This window comes from Camellia sinensis, chromosome 14 (assembly GCF_055761805.1).
Source record: "Camellia sinensis isolate YWXY chromosome 14, ASM5576180v1, whole genome shotgun sequence".
NCBI lineage: Eukaryota > Viridiplantae > Streptophyta > Magnoliopsida > Ericales > Theaceae > Camellia > Camellia sinensis.
The window spans coordinates 132,443,955-132,459,326 of NC_138974.1; the positions used below are offsets into that span (position 1 = coordinate 132,443,955).

General features: G+C 36.0%; 1 protein-coding gene across 3 annotated transcripts; it reads right to left on the minus strand.

Annotated features, from left to right (window-relative positions):
• Positions 1 to 4,812: 4,812 nt before the first annotated feature.
• On the minus strand, positions 4,813 to 9,934 carry LOC114295900 (HSP20-like chaperones superfamily protein). Of its 3 annotated transcripts, none has more exons than XM_082904248.1 (7): positions 9,720 to 9,875; positions 8,203 to 8,389; positions 7,388 to 7,541; positions 7,241 to 7,284; positions 7,110 to 7,153; positions 6,991 to 7,079; positions 4,813 to 5,208 (listed from the first exon to the last, which is right to left on the minus strand). In XM_082904248.1, the coding sequence occupies exons 1-7, from the start codon at positions 9,722 to 9,724 to the stop codon at positions 5,078 to 5,080; spliced, it is 654 nt and encodes a 217-aa protein (XP_082760374.1). In that variant the 5' UTR covers positions 9,725 to 9,875; the 3' UTR covers positions 4,813 to 5,077. The 3 variants fall into 3 exon arrangements, with proteins under 3 accessions (XP_082760374.1, XP_082760375.1, XP_028096002.2); XM_082904249.1 differs by having other exon boundaries at positions 6,991 to 7,059; positions 7,108 to 7,153; XM_028240201.2 differs by having other exon boundaries at positions 6,991 to 7,153; positions 9,720 to 9,934.
• Between the last annotated feature and the right edge of the window lie 5,438 nt (positions 9,935 to 15,372).

The window sequence follows — 15,372 nt, forward strand, 5'->3', positions numbered from 1 at the left end:
AACAGATCATAGAAAATATTCTCCATATTGTAAATCGATTTTGAATGCTCATTAAACTCATGTAAACCAAGTATATGATCTTCCACAAAAATAAAATTAACACCAACGCTTCCATAACTTTGATTTATGCTTCCAACAGACAAAATATGATTAAACATATTATTAGTTCCATCAATGAATAGTTCATCATCAAAAATCGATGGCTTACTCCAATTCACAATCGAATCCAGAATAAATTTTGACATGAAAGGCCATTTAATCAGATCATCGTGTTTAGTGATTTGGTTCACGTGATCTTTATAATTTTTCAATGCATGATCTCTCCTCGGTCTTTCACTATGAAAACTCAGCAGGTTAGAATCATCATCTATTACCTCCTCCTCTTCCACAGGAACCTCCTGAGCATCACTGCGATTCCTAGGCATAAAGCAAGAACGTAGCAAGATCTGATACCAACTGATGCAGCGCAAAACGCGTAATAAAAATAATCTTAAAATCCGTTAATTCAAACAAGAATTCCGGAAGTAAGATTCCTCTCTAGACTCGTTGATTCGCAAAGAATACCAAGAATAAAGGCTTAACAATAGTTAATTAAAAAGAATACTCAAAGTTAGACAAAAGATTATAAAACTCAAAATATGTTAATTATCAAAAAAACTATCTCTTCCTTTGCCCTAAGGCTTATATTCATTATTTATAAACAAAAAATAGACCTAACTTAATTAGAAAACAACCAGAATCAGCAACTACCAAAATATAGATCTAACTTAATTAGGAAACAACCAAAATTGGCAACTACCATAATGCAATACGGAAATAAAGAAACTATAACTAAATAATTTCATAACAATATTAATTTTAAAATAATAAAATAAAAATACTTATTTTTTAAAATTCAATCTGTATCATTCCAAACCGATTCGCAAACCATCTAAAACCGAACCACAACCACTCCTAAGTCTCGTGAACATAAAAATAATAAATTAACATTTATTTTTAATAATATATTAAATAAATTTTCAATAATCTATTTCATTTTTTATTTATATTTAGTGTTTGTGTAAATTTACATATTTGATTAATAAAATTTATTATTAATATAAGAATTATAATATATTTTAATCATAATTTTGTATTTTTTTATCTTAATAAATATATTAATTTAAATTTAATTTTTTTACTTAATTTAAATTTAATTTTTTTTCAAACTGTAGCTCGTGTCGAGTTCGAGTTCAACAAATATTTGACGAGCTGAGCTAGAGTTTGATTTTTTAAGCACAAGTAGAGTTTAGCTCGAGCTCGAGCTAATTCTTAATAAATAAGTTTGAATATTTAAAAGTTTAATTTAACTCATCACTAATGACAAATTTATCACTAATGACAAATAAAAAAAATTCCTCCCTCAACGTCTTTTTACATAATCCACCATTGCCAAAACCACCAATAAACTCCACTCAATCCAATCCACCTCCAAAAACGCTACAAATCTATCCCCGCATTCAACACCAAAACCACTTGATTATGGCCAGACAGAGAGAACTAAGGGTGACAGTGAAAGGAGTTTTGGATAGGGTTGAACATAGTCCGGATTGGTTTAAATTGAGGTAAAATCAAGATCAATTTGTTATTTACGATTATTGAAGAATTAGAACCAATTCAATCCATTTAAATCATGGAACCAATCTATTTAAACATGGATTAGATCGGTTTAGGATCACGGATTCACATAATTAAATAACAAAAATATATATATATATATATGTGACATTTTAATTTCATAAAAACATAAACATAGCATCATATTAGTTCCACAATAGTAACATGTTTTTCCATAATAGGACTATACTGTTCTAGAATTTAAATAATTATAAAAAAAACTGATTCCACTATGAGTATTTAAACCATTACAAATTAAAACTAAAATCTAACAAATAAAAGTAATAAAAGAAGATAGTATGCGGGGTTTAGGTTTTCGTTTAAGTTTTATATGAAATAAGAGAAGATACTATGCGGGAGAGTGTGTAATATAAATATAGGCTATTTGTATATGATCCGGACTAGTTTTAATCCGGAACTATAGGGTTCAATCCGAAACTAATTCGTGAACTACGAATTTTTAATTTTTCAATCCAGAACTAAAATCATAGATTCAAAAAACTAATCTAAACCTATCAAATTGGACTGAATCTGATCGAATTACGAATTTACCAATTCCTTGCTCAACCCTAGTTTTGGGGCGTCCAGTAATAGATGGGGCTGTCGCAATCTAGAGAGAGGGAGGTGGCAAGTTATAGCAGAGGGTTGGCAGTGATTGTGTTGTCGGTTGCGATAACGATAAAGGCAATGGTGTCTCATGCTAGACAAACATAAATCCCCGTTATGCACATTTCCTTGGTTGTTGTCTCTGTTGTGTGTATTAATTTGTTATTCTGATTATGAACCTATTCTCTTTCTCTTTCAATTTCGAAAACAATATTTATAATCTAGTAAAGCATCTAGATGAGCTAAGTTTTGAATGGCATAAAACAATGAAGTGTCAAACTTTCAATTGTCAATAATATATGAATAAAATCGGATATATTTACATTCACATAGACTGTTTGGTACAATTTTTAGGGATAATTATAGCTTATTTAATTTAGGAGTCTATACCAAACTGTTTAGTGTAACTTCTGCTTATAACTTATTACGCAAAAATAATTTAAATAAGCTGAAAAAAATTGATTATTTAAAAATTAAAAAATGAGTACTCTTATTTTTTACTTTCTAATTATCAACTTTTAATTTAAGAAAAACCACACATAGTGTTGTGGAAACAGAAAACTCATTTGATCAAGTGAGTGCAAATTGATCTCATCAATTTTTTGATGTGTGGCTTTTCCAATTGGATCATCGTAGTCACCAAATAGGTCGTCCTGAAATGAGCCACCTCGATTGGCTAGGTCAGTCTCATCTCTCCTCTTCTACACCCTTGCATGTTGGTTTTCTCCTCCAACAAATTTTTGATCTTTTACTCTTCTACGTACTTCAATTGCTCGATCCTTTATGGTTGCGACAAAACCCAATCTGACAAACAATGTGGCAATGTCATTGAAGGCAAGAAAGAATTGATGCTGAATCTATGGTTGGAATCTTGTTTGAGAGAGATTGGGCCCGGCGTCAACTTGAGAGAGAGAGAGAGAGACGGAGCTTGGAATTTTGTTTGTGAGAGAGAATCGCTGTGGCGTCAATTTAAGAGAGAAATACGAAACTTGAAATCTTGTTCGAGAGAGACGAAGATTGCTACGAGTTTCTAAGAGAGAGATTTTACATTTGAGAAATAGAGAGGAAACAAGGGGTGTTTTTTGTTCAGAGGGTGCCACGTGCAATTGCAGTGTGTCGGGGTAGAATATTGTGTGTGGATTAAACATTTCCCATAATTAAAATCATAATTTTTTCTATTTATTTATAATTATTTTTCAAAAAGTGGACTGAATTGTAATTTTTCTATATTTTAACAATTTTGAACCGGCAGTTGATTTAAATGGGTTAGAGCAATAGATGGGTAATAGAGCTGAAAGCTTCCACTTCTTTATTCCGCTCTTCCTGGCAGTCAGACCTAAAAGTTTGGGGTTGGGTCACGGCACTGCACCAGTTTGTGATTTTTATATATATTTTTTCTTATTAAATTTGGGTAAAACCTTCAGATGATATCACCTAATATGATATCACGTACTCCAACTAAAAATATTAAACTTTCATCAAAATACCGGCCGACCAATCAAACGACCAGACAGATAATTAGTCAATGGAATTTTTTCACAAATTTTTACAAAACAATATTCATCCTGGGAGACAACCAACCGGACATCCAACCGGTCTGACGATGAAAATAACCTACAATTCCAATGGCTATCAATAGTGAAAGATACATTCATCATCAATTTAATAAAAGATTTAAGAAATCCTAAATTTAATACTTATTTGGTGATAGGGTTGACACAGCAAAAAGCACAAATTTTTATTAAATTTAAATTTGATGAAACAAAAAGTGCTGAATTGGAACGCTGAACCAAACCCAGCATCAGATTTAAATTTCGATGAAAAACCTACTTTTTCACGCTCCAACGGTTGCACCAAAGTCATACCAAAATGAGAATTCAGCAAACAAGACATCAAACTGAGATCAAGACACAGATTTTACCAAATCACTGTTACTGACCGTTGAAAATGCTACACCGGTCGACCAACTGGTTGCCCGGCCGGTTGACCAACCGATCAACCAGTAAAAGATTCAAACAGTTCAGAAAAAATAGTTCAAACCGTTAAAAAAAAAAAAAAAAAAAAATTTTTGCCTAACCGGTCAACCGGCCGGTTGACCGGCCGGTCGACCACCCCGGTTGTCCCGAAAAAAGTTCAGAAAGTTCAAAAAAAGTTCAGACAATTCGCAAAAAAAAAAAAAAAAAAAAAAAATTTTGGCCTAACCGGTCAACCGGCCGGTCGACCACCCGGTTGTCCCGGGATAGATTTGGTGAAGGTGAACCGTTGGAGCCTGAAGTATCAAATTCAGGAAATGGCCATTTTTGAACTCAGAATTGGTGAAATTTTTGATTCACGGTTGGAGATGCTCTTAGGGGAGTTAAAAATACAACCAAAACCCAACACAAAAATACTATTAATTTGAAAACCCAACACGACCAAATCCTTGAAAACCACACGCGCACGCCATATCGTTTCAAATTTTCGTTCAAATTTTCCAGTAGTAGTAGTATGGCTACTAAAAAACCAAACGAGAAAAGAAATAAATCAAACTCCTGCAGGCAAAAGAAATCATTAAGTGAATCCAGATGCCACCTACTATTGGAATATCATCCACCAAACCCTCAAATAAAATACAACCACCAAATCCAAGTCAATATATGGAATAACAGTTGCTGTGTCTCCAACGACAGAAGCCAATATTTGTAAACATGAAACTTCGGGCCAAATTAACACTCACTTAGTTTGGAAAAGGCATGCTTTTCAAGTCGTATGGAGAAGAAATTTACCCACTAACACAGCGCTAAAGGTATCCATCAACACCCTCAACTAAGACAGTTCATGTGCTTGGTGCAGCTTCAACTTTCCCCTCTGTAGCTCCTTCCACCTTACTGGCCACATGTTCCCCTGGCGTTGCTTTCCCTTTTGCTTTCTCGACGTTTTTCTCTTCTGGCTTTGACATTTCTTCATCTACACATAAATTAAATTAGTACATAAAATAAGACCATCTCCCACCAAAAAATAAAATTGTGGAAAAAAGGAGAAACTAGAAGAGCTGTCTATAGATTATAGCACAGAAGAGAGAAACCTTTAGTACATAAAATAAGACCACCTCCCACCAAAAATTAAATTGTGGAAAAAAGGATAAACTAGAAGAGCTGTCTATAGATTATAGCACAGAAGAGAGAAACCTTTCACAATAACTCTTTCCCAACACATTCAACACAAGCGCTCAGTAGACTAGAAGAACCCAGTACTACATGTCTATGAAACAAACTCCACATCAATGATCCCGTCTAAACTCAAGGATCACTTCTTGTTCTACAGAATTCAAGATCGTTTAATTAAGAAGCTCATATTACAAGGAATATAAATAATGGCAAAGAAGTTACTATTGACCCACCCACCAAGATACCAACATAGCAAACACTTGTATACCCAGCGGCAAGCTACTTGAACTTGACACTCATTGCAAAATGACAAATCACTTCTTAAGCAAGACTGAGACATGATCCCTTCATTTCTAAATGCCCAAGCCCCTCAGACAAAATAGATGAGGACCTAATTGTTAGTCCCACAAACAAATGCAGAAGTTCAACAAAAGAAAAACAGCAAAAATTGTTTCTCACATCAGTGATACAGAATCAGCACCTGACATGAGAACTAGTGGACTATGCCATTTTCATAAACCACGTTGATGCCCTATAAGATGGATTTTGAGAGAAGCAACAATGTCATGCCAACCATGGGCAAGTGGGAGATGTCAAACTTCAAGTTAGGTTGGAACTAGGGCTGCAAATGAACCGAGTTGTCCATGAATAAGCTTGACTTTGCTCGTTAAGCGTTCGCCTCCGCTCAGTTCATTTAGTAAATGAGCCACGCTCGAGCTCAAATATTAGGCTTGTTTAGTAAACAAACCGAACTTGAACTCGCATAAACTCGGCTCGTTTATCTTTATTTAAATTATATAATAAATATATTATTTGTATATTAAATAATAAATAAATATATATAAATAATAGTACATATTAAATAATATAAATAATATTAAAAAAAATTATCGAGCCGAGTCGAGCAGAGCTCAGCTCGAGTTTCATTACTATTAACGAGCCAAGCCGAGCTCGAGCCCAATTCCTTATCGAGCAGAGCTCAAGCTCAGCAAAGCTCAGCCCATCTCGGCTCGGTTCGTTTGCAGCCCTAGTTAGAACCCAAACCGAGCGACCGTGGGGTGGCCTGACCTAGTGGTTTAATGAGGAGTTATGCACATTAAATGGCAGCTTAAGAAAAGCAATAAACAGGTATACTTTCATGAACTGCTTTCGCATTGTTTCAATTTTCTACATATTACTGAAACAAAGGTGAACTATGTTCTCAATATATTTGCACATGCAAAAACTGATTTCATGGCCGAAGTTATACTTGAGTAATTCCACAAAAGTAAAACTTGTTGCTCAAAGTCAACTTCAAACAACAGTTTAAAATTTTGGAAAAGAATGGAAGCAAACTTCCAAATGTTTAAATAAATGTCAGTATGGACGTACATTGGAGATATGTTGAACATGCCTTTATGGGGCCCTCGAAGTGCCAGTGTTCCAATTGACCATGGCAACTAAACTACTAATACACCACTCTCAACACCAAACAATCTTGGCACTATATTTACCACCCTTTTACTTAACACTTGATGCATTAACAAAGCACACGTGATGCTTGATCTGTATATCAAAATAAAAACTGCCTAAAGTTTTTTACCTTCATCACTATCATCAAGGTCGTCCATGCCTCCCATGCCGCCCATCATGCCTTCCAAGCCGCCCATGCCTCCCATGCCTCCCATGCCGCCCATGCCGCCCATCATGCCTTCCATGCCTCCCATGCCTCCCATGCCGCCCATGCCTCCCATGTCCCCAAATTTCTGTGCATGCATCAATAAGCAAAAAATCAGCAGAGTCCTATAAGAATTTCCAAATCTACAGCAAAAAGCTGCTCTAAACATCCTTACCGAGAAATCCATCCCTCCCAAATCAAGGTCATTAGGAGTAGAACCTAAGCAAAAAAAGTAGATTTCAAATTAACAAATGAAGACCATATATTCAACATCAAGCAGAACAGTTTGAAGAAATAAAATGTGAATTGGAGGGCATAATACTAGTATCATCATCTTCATCCACCCATTTGTCCCAATCTACTTTCACATAGTGTGGTAGCTTGTCATCTCCCCGCAGTAGTTTCTTCCACCATTTCATCTCCGCTTTCTCCAAAACACAAAATATACTCCTCACACCCACATTTATTTTGCTTTCCTGCAAAAATGAGAATCAGAAGTTGTAGAGTAAAATAAATCAGAAAAATATTTTGCATACATTACTCTAACCACAGCAAACAAGTGCACACTTGCCAGTCAATGGATCCCCTCAAAACCGTAATAAATTCTACAAAGCTATCACAGTCAAAATACAATAATAACAAACAATATTCTATTCTAAACTATTTCTGATGGACCCACTTCCTGTGACCTTCCAAAGGAGTAGACAAGCGCATTAGATAGTTAGATTATGTAATTAGATATTAAGCCAGTGTAATAAACTAAGGCCTCGTTTGGCAAGAGGCTATTTTAGCCAATTAGCCAAAAAGTTACTAAATTAGCCAAAAAGCCAACAACCTATACCAAAAAGTCAAAGATTCTCTTTTCTCTCTACTTTTTGCACATCTTTTCGTAATTAGCCAAAAAGTCATCCCAAACATACAAGTTTTTTTTACCTATCTTTTTAGCCAAATAGCTAAAAAGTTACTAAATTAGCCTGTTCCCAAACGAGGCCTAAGTGACCAAATCCTTATTCTCAGCTTATGTGATTACATGTCCAAGGTGCAGTGCAAGTTGAACCATCATTCATATACATCAGGCTTGTCGCAATGATTCAGAAAGAACCAAATGAGTAGCAATAATGGCAAACCATGTCTTACCTCGACAATAACTTTGTCAAAAAGGTCCAACTTCAGTTCGTAAAGGTGGTTCTCTGCTCCAGCACTAGCAGTGAATGTAAAACCTCCATCAGGCTCGAGATTAACCTTTGCATTTATGGCATCTGGCAATAGAATTGTGATAAAAACCTTGTCCAGCCTCTGAGCCCACTTCACCTCGGGATGTCGACTGGAAATTACAAAACATATTAGGACAGTGATAATCACACAAAAATAACAAAATAAATAAAGAAACCATAGGAGCGATCTTTAGTGTGTATCTCAAGTAAATATAAATATATATTGGGAGAACACAACCAATATTAACGTGCAGAGTACACTGCAGCAACTACAAAGGTAAAGTGACCCACTCCAGTATGTTGGCCAACCATAGAAAGAAGTAGAAGAATAAGAATTGAGTTGTGTGATTGATGAAGTGGACTAAACAAAACCAGAATTTCAATAGAAGCATGACACAATCATCAATTCATGCAGTAGCCTACAAAATTCCATGACATGGAGTATAATATTGTCAATGTCATCAGATTTCTGTCCATCAACAAATGGCCAACAGACATTTGCATTCCCACAAACATTACTCAGAGCTCCTATTTTCCACTATTCATTTCTAGAAAATCATAAAGATGATGGTGCTGAGAACTCCTTAACAATTGTCTCTATTAGCTACTGTAATATTTAAAATAATAAAAAATGCCTACCTGTATACTACGGACACATATAAGTTTCAAAATGCAAGACCAAGTATCAATAGAAAATCAGCACACAGTGTCTTTAATAACCAATAACTAGGAGTCTTAGAAATGCCACCAACCGATTGAAGTAGTTCACTTTACAACAGAAACCTACTCTGCTAGTAGAAAGCCGTTCAATAGTCACTAGCAATTCTTTGTGACTCCCAAAATAACATATTTCTTATCCAACTAAACAAAGTAACTAATAACACAACTATCATAATCTTGAATCACAACCCCTAAAATGTTTCATAAAATAAAAATAAAAATAAAAATAAAAATAAAAATAAAAACAAAAACAAAAATAAAAACTTTTTCAGAATTTTTGGCAAATTGACTCGAGACCCATAAACCCAAAACCCTATGTTATTAATATCTCTTGAACAATGATCTCATTCAACAATTAAAATTACGGGATCTTTCAGAATGCAAAAATGAAAGATAGAATGAGAGATCAAACTTTCGCAACAGCAGGAAAGAATAACACCATCACATACAAGTTCAACAGAATCTATATAAAAAATTTCTGCTTTTTTAGGGCAAAAATCAAAAACACACATTTACACAATCGAAAATAACCCCCGCGGGGGGGGGGGGGGGTAACAAAAAACAAAAGCTACAAAAATTGAAAGTGTAAAAAAGCATATGATTGAAGAACAACATAGAGATCGTAAAAGAGTCGATCGGAGTGACTGAAGACTCGAAATCGAAGGATCGAAAACAGGGAAGAGAGAGAGAGAGAGAGAGAGAGAGAGAGAGAGTAGATACCTCATCTTTGTGTGGTTTGGTTTGTGATGTTGTGACTGTGGAAACGAAGAGGATAGAAAAACACTGAAACCCTAGAAGCAGAGATGAGGCGAGTAAGAGAGTACGAGTTTTATACTAGTACTTTTAGAGATAGAGTAAAGTAAACTTCTGGAATGTGGGTGTGCTGAGACACAACGCGTGTGTTTGAGGTTGAGAGGGTGAGGAAAGCAAAGCAAAGGAATGAAAACTGGAAAGCGTTGATTGGTTGATCAACGGTCCAAATTTTGAGGTACGGATAAATCTGTGTACCAATTTCCTACTGAGTAAGGATTCTCTCTTACGTTCTCTTCTTGCCTTCCTATTATGCTTATTTTTGGTTCAATTTTAATAATTTAAATTATTTATATTTTAAAATTTATCATGTATATTATATTTATAAAAAATTAAATTAATTAAATATTAGAAAAATTAAAAATTATTTATTAAAAAATTTTAATAAACAATTTTATTATTTAATAAAACTTTTAATTAACGTAATTTTCGATATTCAATTTATTTAATTTTTTACAAATATAATATATATTATAAATTTTAAAATATAAATGAATTGAATTATCGAAATTAAACTCAAAATTGAGTCTAATGACCTACTAAGTAAAAAGCCAAGAAGAGTATCCTCACTCCTCGCCTGATCTCTCCCTGACTATCTGCTATATGTGTGAAATTGGAGGTACTGAGTAGTGCGCTAAATACTGATTTTGATCAATATTTATGTGGTAAGAGAGATAATGATAAATTAACAATTAATATATATTTTATCATATTATTGTAGATTACCTTGTGAGATATTTTTTAATAAGTTTTAAATATTTTTTTATTGATGATTTAAATATTTTTTTTATAAAAAATATACAAAAATATAAAGAGAACAATGTTATAATTTATAATAAATTTGTAATTAAAATAATCTATTGACAAATAATAACTTCTATGTAAAAGAGTCACATCTGATTCTATAACTAATATTTATGTTATTATATTTTTTGCAAACCAAATAAATCCAATTTAGTTAAATAGACGAGTTAATTTCAAATATATTTTTAACAAATCAATTACAAACAAAGCCCAAATTACTTGGTTTTTATAATGCATATATGTTTTACTCACTAAATTATTTTATTTGCTTATTGAGGTCCCCTTTGGAAATTGATTATTTTAGTTAAATTTTTAATTTTTTAGGAATATATATGTAAAAATAAAAGCAGTGAAGTGATAATTTATAGTGACATTTTGAATTTTTAACTACGAATTCATATTGTCAAACAAGGCCGAAATAAATTTTAAATATGATTATAATTTAAACTTTAAAAAATCTGACAATTCAAGAGAAAAAAATGCAAATTTTTTTTATAAATTATATTTTACCCCTTTCATGTTTGGTCACTTTTTTATTTTGGCCTTTCAAGTTTGTTTTTTACCACTTTAACTCTTCATGTTTCAAATTTTTTTCACTATACTCCTAAAACTAATTTCTGTTAAAAATTAGACAGAAAATAACACAATAACTGTCACATAATATAAAAAATATATTATTATATTAGAGTTTAAGTTTATGTTAGAAGTGTGAGTTATATATAATAAAATATTTTTATATCATGTGACTAATAATGTGTTATTTTTTGTTTATTTTTTAACAGAAATTAACTTTAAAAGTAAAATGAAAAAAATTTGGAACATGAAGGATTAGAGTGGAAAAAAAATAATTTTGAAAGGCCAATTTCAAGAGAAAAAAATGCTATTTTTTTTTATAAATTATATTTTACCTCTTTTATGTTTAGTCACTTTTTCATTTTGGCCTTTCAAGTTTGTTTTTTCCCACTTTAACTCTTCATGTTTCAAATTTCTTTCACTTTACTCCTAAAATTAATTTTTGTTAAAAATTAGACAGGAAATGACATAATAACTGTCACATAATATAAAAAATATATTATTATATTAGAGTTTAAGTTTATGTTAGAAGTGTGAGTTATATATAATAAAATATTTTTATATCATATGACTAATAATGTGTTATTTTTTATTTATTTTTTAATAGAAATTAATTTTAAAAGTAAAATGAAAAAAATTTAAAACATAAAGGAGTAGAGTGGAAAAAAAATAATTTTGAAAGGCCAAAGTAAAAAATTACCTAAATATAAAAGAGACAAAATATAATTATCTAAAAAAATTACGAATAATATACAAATAAACCGTTCGATGATCTGTCCATGATTTGAACTTGAGTGAAAGAAACCGAACCTAAAAATAAAGACCAATTACAACTCCACGATTGGACCAACATGTAGGCCACCTAAATCGATACATTGCGTCACATTTTCTTCTCATAGACCGGTGTCAATGATCCCATTTGGTAGAGTTGGGAGAAAATAATTATACCTTATAATCTAACAGTTTATAATTTATAATTGTGAACATAAGTTGATTTTTGACTTATAAATTAAGCTTATCCTCCCCTACTCAAAGAATAAGTTGATTTTTGACTTATAAAAAGCTATAAACTGTATTGTTAAGCTAAACCAAACACACCAAAATAGCTTAAATTAATCTAAAAACTGAAATAAACTGAAAATAAGCCCTACCAAATAGAGTCAATGTTGGGGATTGTATTTGAAACTAAAATATATCTTAAAATGTTAAATTTAAATTCATAAAGAATTTATTAATAAGTGTGGATATTGATTTCTGACCACACAACTAAACAGGGAACTCAGTTGAAGAGTACCGGTAGAATAGATTAAACCCGAACACCTGCCAACAAGAATATAAGAATACCGCAGTGGTTCGTCCATCCAAGGGCACTCCGACGATCAAGTCAGTAAATCTTATCTCTCACAGATATCAATACAAATATTTAAACTTCAACAATGAAAGCATAAAAGTATCTCAAATAAAACATGCTTTTGACCCACGAGGGTACCTTACTTTTATAATGATCAATGTCCAACTTCCCCTAGAAATCTTACTTCATGGGACTTTATCCTTTATAAGGATAACATTTATCACAACTCACATTATTCAGATTAAGATGAATTCCCTCAAGAGTCTCATCTCTATTCAAATAGGTAGTTTGATATCATCTAAGACTCTAGTCCTCTATCCAAATATCACGAATTCCGATTTTATCGCACCATATCTCGGAACCATAGTTCATCCACGTGGTACCTCGGCCACGTGGACTACCTAAAAATATGTCCCCACAACTGCCCCCTAAGTTTTATTACCTTGGCAAACTAAGGTAATGGAACCTATACATGTACTTCCCCGACCGAGATCATGACTCGTTGGCACCAAGAAACAAGGACTCAAAAGTCCACTCATCAAAAATCAAGAACCATGAACCATCATGTTTCATTTCATCTAGGTTTATCTTGACAAAGATCGCATTACTAGCAGAGATCATGACTTGCTAGTTCAAGAACATCAAGATCCTAGTATCAACTCATTAGAAACCAAGAATAAACAAGTTTTACCCTGAGAGGGTGATTTATGATCTGGAGTTGGGCCGAGATATCGACCGATCAGGTTGAGAGCCCAACAGTGCATTGGGCCGAGATGATCCACTGTTCGCCCAGAGAAGGGCTGCCAAAACTTGGGCCGGGCAGAGTTTGGACCGAGCGTGTGCCACCCCGGACCGTACAGAAATTGCTCGGCCAGGAAGTGACCGGTCAGACCAGGATGCTCGGTCCGAGGATGGTCGAAGCCAGACAGGCTGAGAGACCGGCGCCCGGAAAGGCGCGGTCAGCCGAGGTAGTTGATTGACCGGCAGGAAGGCCAACCAAAGGAGGTGCCCGGGCTAGGCTTTGCCGAGATGCCGCCTAGCCCGGTCATCCACGTGTTTGTCCGGCTAGGCGCATGACATGGCCGAGGAAGAGCAGCTCGGCTGCCGAGCTCCAGCTGCGAAGTCAGGCAGTTGAGGTTAGGTGGTGAATGGCATGGTTTATGCTGACAGATGGGATAGCAGAGCCACGTGTCAGGAGACGACTGGGAGTGGATATGGGGGTCAGAAGGTATATAAGCATGTCTGCGCCCCCCATACGCAACACACGAACACATCTGTAAGGATTTCTTACACTCAAACATTCTCTCCCTTCTCTCTATCCATCCTAAGGTGTGTGCTAACTCGACCGTCGGAGGGTTTTTCCGGCCACACACCGCCGGGTAGCTCACCATTACTTGCTCGCAGGTGATCGAACATCGACGGAGCTCGGAAGAAAGGAATACGGGCAGGCTGAAATATTTGCTCCCCGTACAATTGGCGCCGTCTGTGGAAACTTTTCAGACAAAACCTTGTCTTCCAGGTTCATCTGATCGCCGTCCATGGCGAACAACGACGAGTTCCCGTTGTCCGCCATCGACGGAGCCACCCCGGAGTATACCCGAAGGAGAGAGGGACCTCCTGCCGTCCATCCAATGGCTGACTTGGGGACGCCCACTGGAGGACAGTCAGGAGACGCGCGGGATAAGCGCGGAAGGAGTCATGGGCGTTCACGGAGTCCAGACGGTCACCGGCGGAGAGACTCACACGCCAGGCGACTGGAAAGCAAGTTAAAGGACCAAGACGCTGTCATCAGGCGGATGGCGGCGGAGATGGAGGATCTTAAGCGGCATGTCAAAGGGAAAGGTGTAGCTGGAGTGGAAGACCACAGTGAGCGCACCCCGTCCCGCCGGTCAGGCGATCAGAGTCAGCGACGTACTCAATCCATTTCCATCACCAGGAGTTACCAGGTTGGTGATTCCGACGTGCATGCAGAAAAGTCTAGCGCGCAAGACAGTACATACAAACCCTCACGTCCGGCGACGACGTCGAGGTACTCTTATTCTGCTCAGTCAGAGGACCTACGGGCGGTGTTAAGGGAGCGGGCTCGCCGACGCGAAGCTCAGAGAATACCAGCTTTCCAGCGGCTCTCCTACGGGGCTCACGCCAGCGAGGAGGTCGGAATGCCTCCACCCCACCAAGCAGTGCCAATATTTGAAGATACAGACCTGGCCAGGCTGAGTGCTACCCTATTTTCCCTGGAAATAGAAACAACACCGCTTCCGGCAGGCTTCCACCAGCCTAAGTTCACGCTCTACGACGGCAAAACCGATCCTTATATGCATGTGAGCCACTTCCGACAGGTCATGGCCGGACATAGGCGAAATGACGGACTTATGTGCCTAATCTTCCCGTCCAGTTTAGGTGAGCTGGGCTTAAAGTGGTTTGAGAGGTTGCCGGAAGGGAGCATACAACGGTGGCATCAGTTGGCCGAAGCGTTTGTTACGCGCTTCAAAACCAACACAAAAACACCAAAGGAAGTCGATCACTTGCTGAGTGTCAAGATGGAACCGTGCGACACACTGAAGGCATACAATTCAAGGTATTGGGAAACCTTCAACGAGATCCTGGATTTCCCGGTCAACCTTGCAATCACGCAATATAAGCGTGGTCTCCCGGTCGGACATAGACTGCGGGACTCGCTTACCATGCACCAGCCGACCTCCATGGGCCAGCTCATGCAGCGCATCAATGAGCACATCCGAGTAGAGGATGATGCATCAGCTTCCACCGTGAAGGCCACTCCGGTCGGAACAGACAAGAAGACAGTAGGCAAAGTGCACGCAGTTGGGCAAGAGT